Source organism: Muscardinus avellanarius (genome assembly GCF_963383645.1).
Source record: "Muscardinus avellanarius genome assembly, chromosome: 1".
Classification (NCBI taxonomy): domain Eukaryota; kingdom Metazoa; phylum Chordata; class Mammalia; order Rodentia; family Gliridae; genus Muscardinus; species Muscardinus avellanarius.
This window is the reverse complement of record NC_137786.1, coordinates 15,215,524-15,235,776: the sequence shown is the minus strand read 5'-3', so window position 1 is coordinate 15,235,776 and position 20,253 is coordinate 15,215,524. Positions and strand designations below refer to the sequence as shown.

Sequence of the window (20,253 nt, the reverse complement as noted above, 5' to 3'; positions counted from 1 at the left end):
TCCCTGGATTCCTAGTACCACATACAGGGAAAAGAAAAAAAAAGTTGTTGGAGTCATTTTTATGTCCTATTAGTATATGGAGGGAAAATTAATTAAACTCAAATTTTAATTTAGTCAGTTTAAATTTAAAATTATTGATTTAATTATTATTTTGATTTAAAATATTTGTTTAAAAATTGATTACACTCAATATTTTTATTTTTTTGAGTTTAATTAATTTTTAAAACCACAGACTAGAATTCTCAGCACCAAAAATGCCCCTCAATAGAGAAATTGAGAATGTTTTGTTTTATCTTGGTACATTAAGCCACACCAGAATAAGACTAATTTCTAAACATTTGATTCTTAAGAGAAAACAATAGAACAGGATTCTAATCAAATTTCTCTTTCAGTATTTTTTTTTATTCTTTATTTTGAAACAGAATCTCACTGAATTGCAAAGGGCCTCACCAAGAAGGTGAGGCTGTCCTTGAACCACGATCCTCCTGTCTCAGCCTCCCAAATGCTGGGATTATAAGCGCGTGCCGCCACACCCGGCTCAGTAACAATTTTTAACATCCCATTGAGTTTTTACTTTTTGTTTGTGTTTTGGAACTGAGAATTGAACCCAGGATCTCATGCATACTAGGCAATTATACTATCACTGAGATATATCTGCAGTTCTCTTTTAGTCTGATTTAATTTTTCTACTTTTCCTAAAATGATTATTACATAAACAAAGAAATTTAATCATTTTAATAGGAAGTAGTTTAGGATATAGGATTATGTGTATACTTTATTTTTTAAATTACAGAATATAATCCCCAGCCCCCAAACCCCTGTGTGTGTGTGTATGTGTGTGTGTGTGTGTGTGTGTGTGTGTGTGTGTATGTTATATATTCTTTTTTAAATTTATTTTATTTTTTTTGCGGGTCTGGCAATGGAACCCAGGGGCATTCAACCTCCCAGCTACACCCTCTGCCATATTTTTTATTCTTTATTTTGAAACAGGGTCTCACTGAGTTGCAGAGGGCCTCACTAAGTAGCCGAGGCTGTCCGCGAACCACGATCCTCCAGTTTCAGCCTCCTGAGTGCTGGAATTACCAGTGTGCGCCATCACGCCCGGCTTGTGTATGTTATATATTCTATACCTGTAAAGAGGCACAGAGTGGACTCTCCTGAATTTTGCCTCGGCCTGGCCATCTGAGTACTGATACTGTGCTTCTCTTTGTCTCTCTGCAGAAGAATTTTATTTATCTGTGCCAGAAAATTACCATTACTTGAATCAATCTGGATGTATAGAAGACAAGACAATCAGTGACCAGGAATCCTTTAGAGAAGTCATTGTAAGTTGCTTTGTGACAGATTTCATTTTCTGTTTCAAGAAAAAATTCTTTAGTAGACATAATTACATTCCGCATAGCATACGAGAAGAGGTATTTCCTTCTTGCTGGGATCGTGAGGAGGACTGTCCTCCAGGCTGGATCCAGGCTGGAAGGGAATTCAAAGAATCCTCTTTTCCTAGAGGGAGGGTGAGCGCCAGCATCGTGTCTTACTTGGAACGGCATGTTCAGAATCCGTACCGTCCACCCCAGGGAAAAAACAAAATCGAGCTTTGGGCTCAAGCAAGCAGATCCTCCAGTTTTGAGCTTACAGATAAGATTTCTTTCGAAGAGCAGACTCCACAGCTCAGAACAAATCCATCCGCCACTGGCCCAGGAGGCCATCGGGATCCCGTCCTGTTCTCTTGTCAGTCTAATTGTGATGACATCAACAGCGCTCAGGCTCCGTCTCTGGGTCGTGGCCTGCCTCAGTCTCTCCCTGCCTCATGTATCTTGAGGACGTGGTTATTAGGTGAATGTCTTTAAGAAGCCTGGTCCTGAGCGCTGTCAACAGCCCACCCGCCTGCGTGTGGCCAGGAGATTGTGTCCTATGGGCTCAGTTCCCTCGCCTCAGTCCTCACTAGAAGAACGAGACACGGGGCGACTAGGTTGGATTCACAACCATCATCATCCTAAACGCAGCTGGTATTTATCAAGTGCAGTCTGCCATCTGCCTCCGCATGTTTCTTAGCCTTAGATTCAACCAACCTTGGAACAAAAGTTTATTTTCTTCAAAAGGCATCTGTATTGGCGGGGCGTGGTGGTGCCCGCTTGTAATCCCAGCATTCAGGAGGCTGAGAAGGGAGGATCACAGTTTGTGGACAGCTTCAGCTACTACTTAGTAAGGCCCTTTGCAACTTAGACCCTGTTTCAAAATAAAGAATCAAAAATTGGGTGGGGTGTGTAGCTCTGAGGTAGAATGTCCCTGCATTCCATTCTCAGTACAGCGGGGCAAAAAAAGGCATCTGTATTGGCGGGGCATGGTGGAACACGCTTGTAATCCCAGCATTCGGGAGGCTGAGACAGGAGGATCGTGGTTCTCGGCCAGCCTCAGCTACTTAGTGAGGCCCTTTGCAACTCAGTGAGACCCTGTTTCCAAATAAAGAATAAAAAATAGGGCTGGAGGTGTAGCTCGGAGGTGGAATGCCCCTGGGTTCCATCCCCAGTAACCCCCCCAAAAAAATTGCATTTGTATTGAATTGGTACAGACTTTTGTCCTTGTCATTATTTTCTAGGTGTTACTTAACAACTACTAATATACATTGTATTAGTTGTTGTAATTTGGAGATTATATATATATATATCCTTAAATTGAAAATGAATTTCAAAACAGACTAGGCTCTGATAGTATGATTGCCTTCACCTTGGTCTCTTGTATTTAATTATTTATTTATATGAAAATACTCTGCTATTCTACATAAGGGACTTAAGCATCCTAGGATTCTAATGTTTGTGAGGAAATCCCAGAGCCAATCCCTGTGGGTACCAAGGGGCAGACCTGCAGTACTTGCTATTGTTATCCCCATGGACTTCTCCCTCAGCTCGGTGGAAGGTTTGTCTCTGTTTGAAGACTCAGAGGTTGGTGACTGGTCTGTTCTTACCCAGCACCTGGTGGAGCCAGTGTCCAAACAGTCCAGCAGCAGATCTCAGACGAACCCAGCGGGCAGGACCCCGCTCCCCGTGCAGCTCCCAGTCGTCCTCCTTGCTTGTTACACGGCCAGCACTTCCTGTTACACGGCCCTTCTAAATGTTCTTAAGAATGCCTTTGGCAGTAGATCCAAAGTATCTCTTAAAAGGATATAAATCATCCATCATTTCTCCACATCTAACACATATATCCCTAAATTGAAAATGAGTTTCAAAACAGACTAGGCTCTGATAGTATGATTGCCTTCACCTTGGTCTCTCTTATTTATTTATTTATTTATTTATTTATTTATTTATTTATGTATTTATTGTGTGTGTGTGTGTGTGTGTGTGTGTGTGTGTGTGTGTGTATGAGGGATTAAACCCAGGCACATTCTACCTCTGAGATACACCCCCCAGCCCTATTTTATTATTATTATTTTTTTTTTTTAATTTTGAAACAGAGTTGGAGGGCCTCACTAAGTTGCGGAGGCTGGCTATGAAACCAGTGATCCTCCTCCTGTCCCAGCCTCCCAAGTATTGCAACTGCAAGTGTGTGCCACTACACCCAGCTTGGCCGGCCTGCCTCTCTCTCTCTCTCTCTCTCTCTCTCTCTCTCTCTCTCTCTCTCTCTCTCTCTCTTTTTTTTACTCCCTGACCTATTTTTTATATTTTATTTATATTTTATTTATAAATTGGGTCTCACTAAGTTGCTGAGAGCCTCACTTAGTAGCTGAGGCTGGCTTCGAACCTGTGTGATCCTCCTGTCTCAGCCTCCCAAGTGCGGGGATTACGAGCGTGCGCCACCATGCCCGGCTAGACTCTCTTTTAAAAAGATCACAATCTTCTATTTGTAGTAGAGAGTGGTTTTTCTCACTATTTCTCCTCTTCTTTCTCTCCCTTCTCTTCTTTTGTTCCTCCTCCTCCTTCTTCCTTCTTCCTCCTTCCTTCTCTTTCCTTTCTTCTCTCCCTCCCTTGTTTTTTGTATTTTGTTTTGTTTTGTTTTGTCTTGTTGTAGTGCTGGAGATAGAATCAGGGCTTTACACATTCTAGGCCAGTGCTCTGGCCCTGAGATACACCCTCTAGTCCTTGGCCAACTCTTTTTTTAGAATATTAATAATTTTAAAAACCCTCCCTTTCTGTGTATACACTGAGAGGCATGGGGTGTGGCCCTGCAAATTGGGGCTCTGGGGAGTTTTATTTTCGAACATTGTCAGCCCTCTGTATCTCTGAGTCTCACATCCACAGATTCAACCATTCTCAGGTAGAAAATATTTTAAAATTTATCTCAACGTTTTTAAAAATAAAGCCAGATGTGGTGGCAAACACCTATCATCCCAGTACTTGGGAGGCCGAAGCAGGATCACAGGCTTGAGACCAGCCCTCGCAACTTAGCAGGACCCTATTTCAGATCAAAAAATAAATAAGAGCCGAGCATGGTGGCACATACCTGTAATCCCAGTACTTGGGGGTCTGAGAAAGGTCACAGGTGACCAACCTCTGCAACCTAGTGAGGCTCTCAGCAACTTAGTGAGACCCTATTTCAAAATAAAAAATAAGTAGGTCTGGGGTTGAAAACTCAGGAGTAGAAAACCCCTGGGTTCAATCCTCAGTACTGCAAAAAGGAATGAATGAATGAATGAATGAATGAATGAATGAATGGGTTAGGAGTGTAATTCAGAGATGGAGTTCATCTCAGTTCGATCTCTAGTACCAAAAATAAAATAAAAAATATAAAAATATTTGTGTCTGTATTGAGCATGTACAGAATATTTCCTTGTCACCATTCCCTAAACAACACAGTTTAGCAACTCCGTGCATAGCATGTACATGTGTTCAGTGTTAAGTCATCGAGAGATGATTTCAGGCATCCAGGAGGGATGCAGGGGTCCTAGGTAAATCAGGAGCCATCTGATCGCAGGATGCGAGCACTCCTGGATTTGGGTATCTGAGTAGGGGGGTGGTTTCCAATCCATCCCCAGGACAACTGTATCTTTGTTATCCTTTCAATTTTACTTTGCTGTACTGGATTTTTCCTACTCCTCAGACCTTCATTTATTTATTTATATTATGTGTTTATTTTGTAGAACTAGGGATTGAACCCAGGGGCATTCTACCTCTGAACTACACCCTCATTCCTATTTTTATTCTTTATTTTGAAACAGGCTCTCACTAAGTAGCTGAGGCTGGCTGCAAACCTGCAATCATCCTGTCTCAGCCTCCCAAGTACTAGGATTACAAGTGTGTGCCACACGTTTGGCTTCCTTCGTTTATTATTGTCTTTGTTGAAAGTATCCTGTGTTAGAATAAATACTAATTTTTTTTTTTTTTGGTAGGTCTGGGGATGGAACCCAGAGGCATTTGACCTCCGAGCTACACCCCCTGCCCAATTTTTTATTCTTTATTTTAAAACAGAGTCTCACTGAGTTGCAGAGGGCCTCACTAAGTAGCTGAGGCTGTCCGCGAACCACGATCCTCCGGTCTCAGCCTCCCAAATGCTGGGATTACAAGCGTGCGCCACCACGCCTGGCTTGCTTTTTTATTTTTTATTTTTGGTGGTGCTGGAAAATGAACCCAGGGGCATTCTACCTCTGAGCTCCACTCCCACTCCTATTTTTATTCTTTATATAGAAACAGAGTCTCACTAATTTGCAGAGGACCTTCCTAACCAAGTAACTGATGCTGGCGCGAACCTGAATCCTTTTGTCTCAGCCTCCCAAATAGTGGGAGTACAAGCATGTGCCACCAGGCCCAGCTAGAATAAATACTAATTTTTGACGAGCAGGGAAAAAGGCTTGTCTCATATATTTTTTTTTTTTTCAAGTCTTACTGCTTTACTGAAAGGGAAGAACAGTCATTTGTGATAGAGGATGTTGTTTCTGGAGACAGAGGACTCGGGTGGGCGCACACCCGAGGAGCCGGCTGGCCACTAGGGTGCAGTGCAGCCAGGGCTTCCTTCTCCAGAAGGTCCTGAGCCGCCCTGAAGCGTCTTCCTTCCTCTGCCTTCCTCTTGGGGCATCTGGTCTCCACTGAGAACTGTTGGTTCTTTTTAGCCACAAGGGAACCGGCACCCTCTGCTAGCTCATATTGTTAAATTGAAGTCATAGGTTTGGGCATTGGAAATTTGACTGTATGACAAAACAGTATATCATCTAGGAAAAGGACGTTTATATACAAAATCGACATCTGAATATACCTAACAAACTTACCCTAGTTACACATGAATACTGAATTTGTACAGCACGCGTGGCCATGGCAGAGCAGGTTTCCTGACCACAGGCACCCTGGTGCCCACGTGCGTGCCTGCGTCCACGGGTGTAGGGGGAGCGCGGCCACGATTGTGCCCGAACGCATTCACTCAGCACGAGTCCGGTTTCATTAGGATCTAACGGCTCGACTTTGTGCTTGTTTTGCCAAAGGCAGGAATATCTGTCTCTTTCAGTCTTGGGAAACACAGGAGTTGTCAACCTAAAGAACAAATAGAAAACTCCAGAGATGAGTTATTCAGAAACGGCAGTAAGTGGGGATAGAGTAAGCTATGTGTGTATTCAGGGAGGCCGAGGCACTGGAAGGTTTTAAAGGCAAAATGAGAAGGATTACACACTTTTCAGTTTTGCTTTCGTTTTCTTTTTTTGTGGTACTAGGGATTTTTTTTTTTTTTTTTTTTTTTTTGGTGGTACTGGGGTTCCTGGAAGCCCTTCTACCTCCGGGCTACACTCCCAGACCTATTTTTACATTTTTATTTGGAAACAGGGTCTCCTAAGCCAGCGCACATGGCTGGCTTCGAACCTGCGCGATCCTCCTGTCTCTGCCTCCCAAGCGCGGGGATGACAAGCGTGCGCCACCACGCCCGGCTGGTACTAGGGATTGAAACCCCAGGGGTGGGGTTACTACTCAGATACATCTCCAGTCCGTTTTATTATTTTGAGACAGGGTCTTATCTCAATAAGTTACCCAGGCTGGTTTCGAACCTGCAATCCTCCTGTCTCAGCTTCCCAGGTAGTGGGATTACATTTGGGTGCCACTGTGCCTGCCTACATAAGTTTTTTTTATTTTTTTAATAATAACCCTTGGCAGCCAGGCTTGGTGGCGCACACTTGTAATCCCAGTACTTGGGATGCCTGAGACAGGAGGATCGGGCAGGTTCGAAGCTGGCCTCAGCTACTTAGTGAGGCTCCCAGCAACTTAGTGAGACTTTGTTTCCAAATAAAATATAAAATAGGTCTGGGGGTATTATAGCCTGGAGGTAGAAGGCCCCTGGGTTAAACCCCAGTATAATAATAATAATAATAATAATAATAATAATAATAATAATATCATCATCATCATCACCACCCTTGGCTGTAAGGATTAATAAAAATGGCGGCATCCATCCAAGGATGTGCAGCCGCTGTGAGGTGGGCGTCCTTGCAGGAATATTTCCTGTGTGAGGTCGCTGTGGCTTTGTGCAAGGCTGTAGTCTCAGCAGAGCCTTTCACGATCGTCCTCCCTCTCAGGCTCTCCCAGGGTATGTGCAGGAGATTCCCTCCTTCCTGACTTCTCCGTTAGATGCCTAGTTAAGCTTGATGCCAAGGACTCCATTTTTATTCTGACCACTCTTACAAATATAGAAGCAAACTTTACCTATGAAAACACATTTTAAAGTCACATAGTCCTACATCATGGAACATAACATAGCGCTACATAATAAATTGCTAATTACTGCTTGTAGTTGACGATGCCCTGAGCAGCCTCCCCTCCCCTCCAGTCGGCCGTTGGCTCCGGGGTCAGCTGAGGTGCCTGTGCCCTGTACAAGGTGACTCACGCCTCGGGTTTCTAGTGGCCATTGAGAGCGGAGACTGTACCCCACACAAATTCACAAGCATCTATTTTCTTATGTGCTTCATAAAAACTTTTATTGAAGGTACTTGGTATAACTCTGTACCAGTTTTATAACCAAGTAGCTATACAGCAATTCTGAACAATCCTGAGAATTTCCCAGGGTTTTTTTTCCTAGTCTTGAGCCATATTATGGAGATAATAAAGTAATTAAAGTAAGCCTTAAAGTGGGCACTCTTGCCAAGGGCTGATTGCTTGCTAAAATGATCATAAATTGGACTGCAAGAGGCGGTAAATGGAGGCTCTCACCAGCTGTTTAACACACACGCCCACGCTGGTGAGAATTGGTTGCAGCCATTAAATTATCCCATGGTATGATTAGTGCAATTACCACGTATCACTACAATCCTAATTAACCAATCACTTAGAGCGAGACTTGAAAGCAAAGAAGCCAGAAACTTGTTAATATAGTAAGTGCGTTCATTTTGTCCCCTCATTCTCTATCTCCATTTATAATCTTCGTATTTATTTATTTATTTATTTATTTATTTATTTATTTATTTGCAGTACTGGGGATGGAACCCAGGGTCATTCTACCTCCGAGCTACACCCCCAGCCCTATTTTTTTTTATATTCTTTATTTTGAAACAGGGTCTCACTGAGTTGCACAGGGCTTGGAACCCAGCATTTGGGAGGCTGCGACAGGAGGATTGTGCAGGTTCAAAGACAGCCTCAGCTACTTAGCGAGGCCCTTTGCAACTCAGTGAGACCCTGTTTCAAAAAATAAAGAATTAAAAAAATAGGGCCGGGGGTGTCACTCTGAGGTAAAATGCCCCTGGGTTCCATCCCCAGTACCACAACAATAAAGGAAGAAAATACTCTGCTCTCTGTTGAGTTTCTGACATGAATTTTTATTCCACCTGTTTCCCTGTCTGTTACTTTTGTCCATTGAATCAGGGCCCCAGCATGTACACTAGAGGAATCCTACCAAGTATTACCTCTTGCCCCTTTTAATATGAGCCAGCTACCCAGGTTTTTTTTTTTTTTTTTTTTTAGTACTAGAGATTTATTTCAGTACCACAAAAAATAAATAAATAGAAGTATCTTGTTTTCTGCCGTTCCAGTAACTCCTTGAGGTAATTCATTTGTAGTGTAACTAATAAGGTAGATATATGTCTATTTTATTTCATCGATTGCCTTATGTCTGCACGGTCTAATGATCTCTTCTTTTGTGTACATGGAGGCAAAAGTATTTCCTTGTCTCCGTTGCCTTCTTTAGCTCAACACTCCAGAATCTTACCGATCTTGAGTATTGTGTCATTTCCCTTCATGTTGAGAACAACATAAAATTAAACAGGCGTGTGTTCTTTCAGACGGCCATGGGCGTCATGCAGTTCAGCAAGGAGGAGGTGCGGGAGGTCCTGAGGCTGCTGGCCGGCATCCTGCATCTCGGAAACATAGAGTTCATCACTGCCGGCGGGGCGCAGGTTTCCTTCAAAACAGGTAAGCTGCTGCCCGCCTTGGGTTTTCCTCTTGGAAATTAAGCCTAGAATAACAACTGGGGTGTGTGTGTGTGTGTGTGTGGTGCGGGGGGTACAGGAGGTTGAACCCAGTGGCAGTCTACTTCTGAGCTGTACCCCTGTAATGTTGAAATTGAGCTGGAGGGTCACAAAGGAGGCAACGCCAGCCAAGTTATCAAAGACCTCTGTAATCAACCGGCACCTTTGGGTGAGATCTGCTGACAGTGGGGCAAGGGTCCGATGACCAAGCAGCAGAGTCACGACTGGTCGGCAGAGTCACGTGGTCAGAGAGGAAGTATGTATATATTTATAGCAGGGGGTCTTGAGGTGGGGCTAGCAGTGTGGCGATGCCAATATGGAGTCTGTCTCTCGATGTCTGGAATCTCCCCACAACTCCGCTTCTGGCTTCCAGTGTTCCGCCTCCTGTCCCCGCGGCAGGGTCCTGTGGGGGAAGGAAGGGACCTGACCTATCAACCCCAAGCCCTTTTTATATTTTTGGTTTTGAAACAGGTCTCACTAAGTTTCTGAGGCTGATCTTGAACTTGTGATCTTCCTGTCTCATTCTCCTAGGTACTGGTATTACCACACATGTGCCACCACGCTTGGCTTGACTGGCCCTTTCTTTCTTTCTTTCTTTCTTTCTTTCTTTCTTTCTTTCTTTCTGGTGGTGGTACAGAGGGTGGAACCCAGGGGCTTTTCTACCTCTGGGCTATACTCCCAGACCTATTTATACTTTATTTGGAAACAGGGTCTCACTAAGTTGCTGAGAGCCTAAGTAGCTGAGGCTGGCTTCGAACCTGTGCGATCCTCCTGTCTCAGCCTCCCAAGTGCTGGGATTACAAGTGTGCACCACCACGCCCGGCTTTGGCTGGCCTTTTTGAGAAAAGGTTTTCTGATGCCAAGAATAGAGAGCTACAGGCTTTTTTTCTCAGTGCTGGGGATTGAACCCAGGGTCTCAAGCATGCCAAGCTCATGTTCTACCACTCAGTTAACACACCCGGCTGAAGGGCCATTGAATTTTCACTGTGTCTGACGTGAAATGTCCAGTAGTAAACGGTCAAAGCATATGAAAAGTTATTGCCGAGGAACACCGAGTGGCGTTTACGTTCTCATTCTTAGCCAGAAAGAAGGAAGAGGGACCAAGTAAGTGGAACTCCGGCGAGGAAGGCTGGCTGCAGGAGCCGGCCTGGGGAGCGGTTGAGTAGTTGCCAGTGGTGGGTGTGGAATTATCCCGGCTGTTAGTTTCCCAAGCCAGCAGGCGGGGCTTAGGACCCAGACCTGCCGCAGGTGCTGCATGTGTTATTTATTCCTCAGCACTCTTGTACAGCACCCCAGAGATTCTTTGTCAAGATAAAATGAGTTACTATATCAAGCTATATGTGAGTTGGCTTTTTCCTGCAGTAATTTTTAACATGCGTCTTCTGAAGACTCTCTTGATAGAAGCCCTGGATAAAGTCATAGGAGCTGGGATCCGGGAAGGAGTCGGGGTCATAGGAGCTGGAAGTTCTCCACCTGATCTCTTGGGCTCCTCTCAACAGTCTCAAAAATCACAGAACCCCCAGGAGCTTTTGTTTTTAGAGGTTAGATGTGTTTGTGTTTACTGCATTAGAAATTGAAAGTGAGGCTGGATGTGGTGGCGCACGCTTCTAATCCCTGCTTTTGGGAGGCCGAGACAGGAGGATTGTGGTTCATGGTCAGCCTCAGCTACTTAGTGAGGCCCTTTGCAACTCAGTGACTTAGCGAGGTTTCAAAATAAAAAATAAGAAATTGGGCTGGGGGTGTAGCTCGGAGGTACAATGCCCCCTGGGTTCCATCCCCAGTACTGCAAAAGAAAAAAAGAAAAAAGAAATTAAAAGTGAGAGACAGGTGTGGTGGCATATGCTTGTAATCTCAGTACTTAGAAAGCTGAGAAAGGAAAATCACAGGTTCCAGGCCAGCCTCAGTAATTTAGTGAGACCTCAGCAACAGTAGTGAGACCCTTTCAGAATAAAGTAGGAGCGGGGCATGGCGGCACACGCCTGTAATCCCAGTACTTGGGAGGCCACGACAGGAGGATCGCAGGGTTGAAGCCAACATCAGCAACTTAGGCCTTCCGCAACTTAGAATGTTTCAACATTTAAAAAAATTAAATCAAATAAGGCTGAGGTGTAGATCGAAGATAGAATGCCTCTGAGTTCAATCCCCAGTACCAAAAGATAAATAAAATAAGATATTTGGGAGGGGGTGTGACATAGAGTCAGAATGTCCTTGGGTTCAATCCCCAGCACTGAAGAAGAAGGAGGAGGAGGAAGAAAAAGGAGAAAGAAAAAGAGAAGGAGAAGAAAAAGAAAGGAAGGAATTAAACAAGCATTTCAAATATTTATGAATTCATAGAAAACTAGCAGTAATAAACACATGGCATATGAAATTAAATATATTTTTATTTAAAAGGTTGTTTTCCATCAGACATGGTGGGGTCTGTAATTCCAGTACTGGGAGACTGAGATAGGAGGATCATATGTACAAGGAAAACTTCAGCTACTGAGTGAGGCTCTCAGCAACCTAGCGAGACCCTGTTTCAAAAAACCAAAAAACTATTAGCTGGGCATGGTGGTGCACACTTGTAATCCCAGCATTTGTGAGGCTGACACAAGAGGATCATGGTTCGCAGCCAGCCTCAGCTATTTAGTAAAGCCTTTGCAACTCAGTGAAACCCTGTTTCAAAATAAAGAATCAAAAATATGGTTGGGGTGTAGTTTGGAGGTAGAAAGCCCCTGGGTTCTGCCGGGCGTGGTGGCGCACGCTTGTAATCCCCGCGCTTGGGAGGCTGAGACGGGAGGATCGCACAGGTTCGAAGCCAGCCTCAGCTACTTAGTGAGGCTCTCAGCAACCTAGTGAGACCCTGTTTCCAAATAAAATATAAAAAAGGTCCAGGAGTATAGCCCGGAGGTAGAAAGCCTCTGGGTTCCACCCCCAGTACCACCAAAAAAAAAAAAAAAAAAAAAGAAAGCCCCTGGGTTCCATCCCCAGTACCACAAAAAATAAGTAAGTTAATTAATTAATTTTTTTAAAAAAGGGCTATGAGTACAGCTCAGAAATAGAATGCTTCTGAGTTCAATCTCCAGTACCCTCTCCCCCACAAACTTTTCTAAATCAAAAAGAAAGAAAAAAAAAAAAGGAAAGAAAACCTGTCCTGAGTAAGAATAGTTACACTGTCTTACCTTTTTGCAAATTTCTGACTTAATAAAAAATAAGGCTGAAATAAAAGGATCACAGATTTGAGCTCAGCCTCAGCAACTTAGCAAGATCCTATTTCCAAAAAATAAAAAAATTAAAAAACAGGGCTGGGCGCGTAGCTCAGGTAGAATGCCCCTGGGTTCAAACCCCAGTACCACACACACACCAAAAATGTTTAATTAAAATAGAGAAATAGATTCTCAAGTCTGCTCATTGAGTATGCTCAGGTGCCTTTTTTCCTGTAGGCTTTAAAAAACTCTAACTGGAGAGAGAAGGAGAATAGAAAAGCAAACATCTATTGCTATCAAGGAAAATATTATCAAACCAGCCGGGTGTGGCGGTGCACAGTTGTAATCCCAGGACTTGGGAGGCTGAGACAGGAGGATCGTGGTTCACAGACAGCCTCAGTTACTTAGGCCCTCTGCAATTTAGTGAGACCTTGTTTCAAAATAAAGAATAAAAAATAGAGCTGGGGGTATAGCTTGGATATAGAATGCTCCTGGGTTTAATCTCTAGTGCCACAAAAATAATAATAATAATAACAACAACAACAACAACAGCAACAACAACAACTCTCAAAGTGCTGCCATGGTCTTGGGGGAGCCCAAGGGCTCCCGGTTCACACTTTTCCGGTACTGCTAACCCAGGACCCACTGAGGGAGCAGATAACTTGTCAACAAAATATGTTTTCTATCAGTTCTGCCTGAGGGATGAGGATGTTCTCCGCTCTAGGGCCTATTTAGCTTTGAAATCCAGTATCTGGTTTCTCTGGGGTGTGCCTCATTCTTGGCTTTTAGCTTTGGGCAGGTCTGCAGAGTTACTCGGGTTGGACCCAGCGCAGCTCACGGATGCCCTGACCCAGAGATCAATGTTCCTCAGGGGAGAAGAGATCCTCACGCCCCTCAATGTCCAGCAGGTACGCGTGCCGGAGCTCAGCCCGGGAGACACGGCCGGGGTTCAGATCTGCCACTGTGATTCACACAGTAATGCGTTAAACTGTGGAAATGACTGACTCAGGGTCCAAAGGTTGAAGATATCTACGTGTGGGGAGTGGAAGAGCTGTTGAACTGATTCCTAAGAGACAGTGTAGCATTTACCAGGATGGGTCTAATACAGATCTCCAGAGTCTGAGCAGTAGTACTTGGTAAACTTACTTGTTTGTTCTTGGTAAACTTACTAATCACTGTGCCTCAGTTTACTCTGCTCCAAGACGAGGATAGTTATCTCACCTAATGCAAAGATTTTTATAAAGATAAAAGTAGCAAACTATGTGCTAAGTATTTAATGTCTGGTACGGAGGCCCCACGCCCAGCTGCAGGTGAAATTTAAAAACTCAGGTCTTAGCCAGGCATGGTGCTGCATTCCTGTAATCTCAGTCCTTGGGAGGCTGAGACACGGGAGGATTGCAGGTTTGAGACCAGCTTGAACAACTGAAGAAAGACTTCCCAGCCTAGCGAGGCCCTGTTCCAAAACAAAAAATAAAAACTGATGGTATAGCTGTCCCTGGGCTCCCCCTAGAACCACACACACACACACACACACACACACACACACCCCTCAGGTCTTTAAACCTGATAAAATGTGTACTGATAGATAGACAGATAGATAGATAGATTGATTGATTTAGATTCGTCCATATAATTGAATATACAAAGTTGAGTTTGGATCCTGATACTTGAAGGAGTTCTTGGTGCATTGTTCTGTAAAGCTAGTGAGCTTAGAGTTCCTTTAGATGTCTGTCCCTCCTCGCGGGTACTCACTGGCTTCACACTGGGCATGCATCTCGGAGGCGCAGGGCTGGGCCTGCCCTCGGGCTCAGCTGGGGCTGTGGCGTCTCCTCCCCCGCAGGCGATGGACAGCAGAGACTCCCTGGCCATGGCACTTTACGCACGCTGCTTCGAGTGGGTGGTCAAGAAGATCAACAGCAGGATCCAGGGCAGAGATGACTTCAGATCTATCGGCATCCTCGACATCTTTGGTTTTGAAAACTTCGAGGTGGGCTCCACAGTGCGCTCTTGCTGTTCTTTAGCTGCTTTTATTTTTTATTTATTTTTTAATTTTTTAATTTTTTTTTTTTTTTTTTTTTTTTTTTTTTGGTGGTGGTACTGGGGGTAGAACCCAGGGGCTTTCTACCTCCAGGCTATACTCCCAGACCTATTTTTCTTATACTTTATTTGGAAACAGGGTCTCACTAAGTTGCTGAGAGCCTCACTAAGAAGCTGAGACTGGCTTCGAACCCGTGCGATCCTCCCGTCTCAGCCTCCCAAGCGCGGGGATTACAAGCGTGCGCCACCACGCCCGGCTCTTTAGCTACTTTTAAACAGGTCTCTTGAAACAGGCATGGATACGTTTCTCTGCAGGTTTTTTTTTTTTTTTCCTTTTCTTTTCTTTTATCCACAGTGGCCCGGGCACTAAAGATACTTATTGAATGCTTCTTCTCCCTTCCCACTTAGGTGAACCGCTTTGAGCAGTTTAATATCAACTATGCAAATGAGAAACTTCAGGAATACTTCAACAAGCACATTTTTTCTTTAGAGCAACTAGAATACAGCAGGTAAGCACTGGGGCCTCTGTGTCAGCTTGTGGTTGTGGCTGTTGTCTTTACTGGGCAGTGAAATCGGATCATTTAAAGCAACGTTTTTATTTCATTGGGCCCCTTGTATTCTCTCTGCAGAGAAGGACTAGTGTGGGAAGATATTGACTGGATGGACAATGGAGAATGCCTAGACCTGATTGAGAAGGTAATGGAGTGCTGGGGAATGCTTAGAGTCCCAAGGGTGTCCAGCTGGGCTGATTCATGTTTATGGGAACATCATAACTTGCACGAACACGTACATCAAAGATGTGAGTGTTTAGAGTACAATAGACCATTTGGAAGCGTAAGTGTACATGTGCAAGACTGAATTTAAATACTTGGCCGCTCCCAACCTATTGTTTCATTGAACCCAAGATTTGAGAGAACCAGCAGCGTGAGAATTGGCCTCACTGGGATTTCGAGTTAGTAGCAAAACCTTGCCCAGCTTGCCCACGAGTCCATTTGCTAATCGCAAAAGTTTTAGCCACAGAATTGCAGCAGGTTCCATTTTTGTAATTAATTGGTTTTCTGTAAGCTGCATCATTTCTGAATTTTTTATTTTTTTATTTTTTATTTTTGTGGTACTGGAGATGGAACCCAGGGGCTTTATACCCCCCGGGCTATACTCCCAGACCTATGTTTTTCTATTTCATTTGGAAACAGGGTCTCACTAAGCTGCTGAGAGCCTCACTAAGTAGCTGAGGCTGGCTTCGAACCTGCACAATCTCAGCTTCCCAAGTGCTGGGATTACAAGCACGGGCCACCACACCCGGTTCTGAATATTTGAATCTAAGAAATTTGACTCGATAGAAAATGAGAAAGAAACTGTAGTTTGCAAGATATGCGTTCAACACTTAAGTCATTCCCTGTTTTTCTTCCCTCCTGTAGAAACTTGGCCTCCTAGCCCTTATCAATGAAGAGAGCCATTTTCCTCAAGCCACAGACAGCACCTTGTTGGAGAAGCTACACAATCAACATGCGGTATGTCAACACAGCCACTTCTTTCCTTCTGAATAGCCGATCTGTGCCTGCCGATCACATCCCAGGCATTCAGTGCTGAGGGCCCGTGCCCGCCTCCCACGTTAACTTCTCTTTCTGGAGTCAGAGTGTCAAAGCTTTTCTCCTCTTACTAGATCTACACTGAATACGGTGAGACTGGGGGCTTCTTGTGGGAAGATGCCCGTGTTTATTTTCTGAGTGGAGGATTGGAGACTTTAGCCCTGCGGTGGGGGCGGTGGGGAGCTGGGGGGCTTCGAGGCGTCTTTCACTGCGTCCTGCTGCGCGGATGAGACGGGACGACTATTGCAATTGTTTTCACTGTCCATTGTATGTGGTTTCCTGCAGAAGCCAAAGGAAATCGGTATGTGAAATAAGGCTTTTGTTTTTGTTTTTAAATTAGAATAACCACTTTTATGTGAAGCCCAGAGTCGCGGTCAACAATTTTGGAGTGAAACACTATGCTGGAGAGGTAACTTCTTACTAAGATTCTTTTTTTTTCTGGTGTGTGTGTGGGTGTGTGTGTGTGTGTGTGTGTGTGTGTGTGTGTGTTATTAAGGATTGGCCCCAGGGGCGTTCTACCTCTGAGCTAAACCCCCAACCCTATTTTACTGTTTATTTTAAAACAAGGAAGCCAGGTATGGTGGTGCACCCCTATAATACCAGTACTTGGGAGGCCGAGGCAGGGAGATTGCAGGTTTAAGGCCAACCTCAGCAGCCTAGCAAGACCTGGTTTCCCATCCAAGAGTAAGCCGAGCATGGTGGTACATGCTTGTAATCTCAGTACTTGGGAGACTGAGGCGGGAGGATCACAGGTTCGAAGCCAGCCTTGGAGCAGGGTGTGGTGGTGCATGCTTTTATCCCAGCATTTGGGAGGCTGAGACAGGAGGATTGCACAGGCTCGAAGCCAGCCTTAGCTACTTAGTGAGGCCCTTTGCAACTCAGACCCTATTCCAAAATAAAGAATAAAAAAATAGGGCTGGGGTTATGGGGGTGTCGCTCAGAAATAGGTTGCCCCTGGCTTCCATCCCCAGTACCGAAAAAAAAAAAAAATGGCCAGTCTCGGCAACTTAGCGAGGCTCTCAGCAAGCTAGTGAGACCCTGTTTCCAATACAGATACAAAATAAAATTGGGCTGGGTGTGTAGTTTGGAGGTAGAATGCCTCTGGATTCAATACCTAACAGTACCACCAAAAAGAAAACAAAAATAGAATGTGCTGGGGAATAACTCAGAGGTAGAATGCCCCTGGGTTTAATTCTCAATACCACACACACACACACACACACACACACACACACACACACCCCAGCAGCCTCAGCAACTTAGTGAGGCCCTCCATAATTTAGTGATGTCCTGTTTTAAAATAGGAGATAAAATAGGTGTGAGAATGTAGCTCAAATGTAGAATGCCCCTGGATTTATTCCCAGTGACACACACACACACACACACACACCCCAACAGAGAAAATGTGGCATATATATTTGTGTACATATACACATTACACAGGTGGTATAGATGTATACTATATATATAATGCATACATGTGGTAAATATGTCCACCACAATGTATACACATTTGTAAACATACATACATGTGGTGTGCACAATGAAATTTACTCAACCTAATGAAAAACAGTATTATGTCATTGGCAGGAAAATGGATGGAACTGGAGAATATTATGTCGAGTGAGACGAGCCGTTCTCAGAAAGCAAAGGGTCGTGTGTTTTCTCCCGTGTGTGGGAGCTAGAGAGGAAATGGGAACAGAAAGGACTTCAGATAAAAGAGAAGAGAGACGGTGGCGTAGTGAACAGGGCAGCGGGAGGGAGACGGGAAGGGCAGCTCACGGCTTCAGGGAGGAAAGAGTTCAAATAATGTAGTGCTTTTATATGATGGACTCACTGTTGACCTCACTAAGGTGTATGTGGAGGTAGGAGCTCTGAGCAGGGTAGGGCTGGAGAGAAATACTCTAAGCTTACGTGCAGGTGTGAATATATCGCTTTGAATCTCACTATGTTGTATAATTAAATATGCCAGTAAAAGTACTTACAAAAAAAAGCAGAAACCAAAAGGAAGATGAGGAAGGAAACAGTTGGATAATATGTCCAGCCGGGCATGGTGGCGCCTGTCTGTAATCCTAGTACTTGGGAGGGTGAGACAGGAAGATCACAAGATCGCAGCCAGCCTCAGCAACTTAATGAAGCTATCTGCAACTTAGACCCTGTTTCAAAATAAAATAGGGCTGGAGGTATAGCTCAGAGACAGAATGCCCCTGGGTTCAATCCTCAGGATCACACACAAAAATAACAATAATAGACTTGGGCGTGGCGGCGCACACTTGTAATCCCAGCATTGGGGAGGCTGAGACAGGAGGATCGTGGTTTGCGGACAGCCTCAGCTACTGAGTGAGGCCCTCTGCAATCCAGTGAGACCCTGTTTCAAAATAAAGAATAAAAAATAGGGCTAGGGGTGTAGCTCGGAGGTAGAATGTCCCTGGGTTCCATCCCCAGTACTGAAAAATAATAATAATAACAGTGTTATGTCCATATATGAAAATATCTCTACTTATCTCACATTTATGGGGGGAGCAGGGTGGGATGCATAAAGAAATACCCCAAGTGATGTGTGCGTGTATATTTAGGTTATTTTGAACCTCACCATGATACATAATTATAATGCACCAATAAAAGTATTTTTAAAATAAATCAAAACAAAAAAAACCAACCAGGGTCTCACTTAAGTTACCATACACTGGTTTCGAACCTGTGATCCTCCTGACTCGGTCTCCCACGTACTGGGATGACAAGTGTGTGCCACCACAGCCTACTTATTTCTTATTAACATTCTTAATGCTATTTGCCTCTGGTACTCAGAGAAAGTGGTGGTTTCAGAAGCCTGTCATAAATCTATTAAAATGATTTTTTGTATGAGTCTCGCTTTTTACGGAGTTGCTTATGACCTGAAAGTCTTCTCTTGACCAGTTGGTCCCTCTCTCTTTCATTTTCTAAAACCAGGTGCAGTATGATGTCCGAGGCATCTTGGAGAAGAACAGAGATACCTTTCGAGACGACCTTCTCAACTTGCTAAGGGAAAGCCGGTGGGTCATTCTTCTCCTTGAGGCCATTAGCAAGCAAATTAAAATATGTATAAATATACCTAATTCTTGAATGTAGAATAGATTGCCACTGGGGAAGCATTTGATGTCGTAGCTTTTTTCCCAGGCAATATTTCATTAAAAAAGTGACTAAAGGAATGTAAAACAGTAATAGTAACAGCAGTCTCTTTTAGTGAACTACCACGAGTTAAGTAGTCTTGTTGAATCCTGTTGTATGGATGAGACTGAGGCTTGGAGAAGTTAAACGATTTTCCTAAGATCCTTCAACTGGTGACTAGTACTCTGGAGAATTCAGGTCAGTTTGACTTGGTTCAGGAATCCAAGACCTTGTTGAGCGTGGTGGCGCACGCTTGTAATCCCGGTACTGGGGAGGCTGAGACAGGAGAATCGCAGAGTTTCTAAGCCAGCCTCAGCTACTTAGTGAGGCTCTCAGCAATTTAGTAGGACCCTGTTTCCAAATAAAGTATAAAATAGGTCTCACAGTGTAGCCTGGAGGTAGAAAGCCCCTTGATTCTATCCCCAGTACCACCAAAAAAAAAAAAAAAAAAAGAAAGAAAGAAAGAAAGAAAAAAGAAAAGAAAAGGAATCCAAGACCTCCATCAATCCAATTTACTTCTTCACTGCAGGCTTCAAGCTGCATAAGCTCAGCATACATAGGCTTTGTAGCACTTGTATGTTTCTTATAGGTCTAAGTGATTGCAAGAGAATTAAACAAGTGATAATTAGATTATCTAGCCCAAATTATAAATCCATTGCTCTTTTTTTATTTTTTTGCGGGTTTGGGGATGGAACCCAGGGGCATTCGACCTCCGAGCTACACCCCCTGCCCTACTGTTTTTTTAGTCTTCAGTTTGAAACCGGGTCCCACTTAGTTGCAGAGGGCCTCACTAAGTAGCTGAGGCTGTCCGCGAACCGCGATCCTCTGGTCTCAGCTTCCCGAATGCTGGAATTACAAGTGTGCGCCACCACATCTGGCTTCCATTACTCTTGTATGCACTTATTTATCGATTATAAATTCATACCACTGT

The 20,253-nt window shown here is 44.1% G+C and overlaps 1 protein-coding gene across 1 annotated transcript in view; it reads left to right on the top strand.

Moving 5' to 3' along the window:
• Nucleotides 1-9,184: 9,184 nt before the first annotated feature.
• Nucleotides 9,185-20,253, top strand: part of MYO10 (myosin X) — a gene marked incomplete at both ends in the record, with an annotated part of 122,293 nt that continues 111,224 nt past the window's right edge. The window contains 8 exons of the mRNA XM_080709559.1: nt 9,185-9,308; nt 13,339-13,457; nt 14,390-14,536; nt 14,995-15,095; nt 15,216-15,282; nt 16,005-16,097; nt 16,516-16,584; nt 19,125-19,207. Of these exons, the coding sequence (XP_080565685.1) occupies nt 9,185-9,308; nt 13,339-13,457; nt 14,390-14,536; nt 14,995-15,095; nt 15,216-15,282; nt 16,005-16,097; nt 16,516-16,584; nt 19,125-19,207 (803 nt within the window). The remainder of the gene's footprint in view (nt 9,309-13,338; nt 13,458-14,389; nt 14,537-14,994; nt 15,096-15,215; nt 15,283-16,004; nt 16,098-16,515; nt 16,585-19,124; nt 19,208-20,253) is intronic.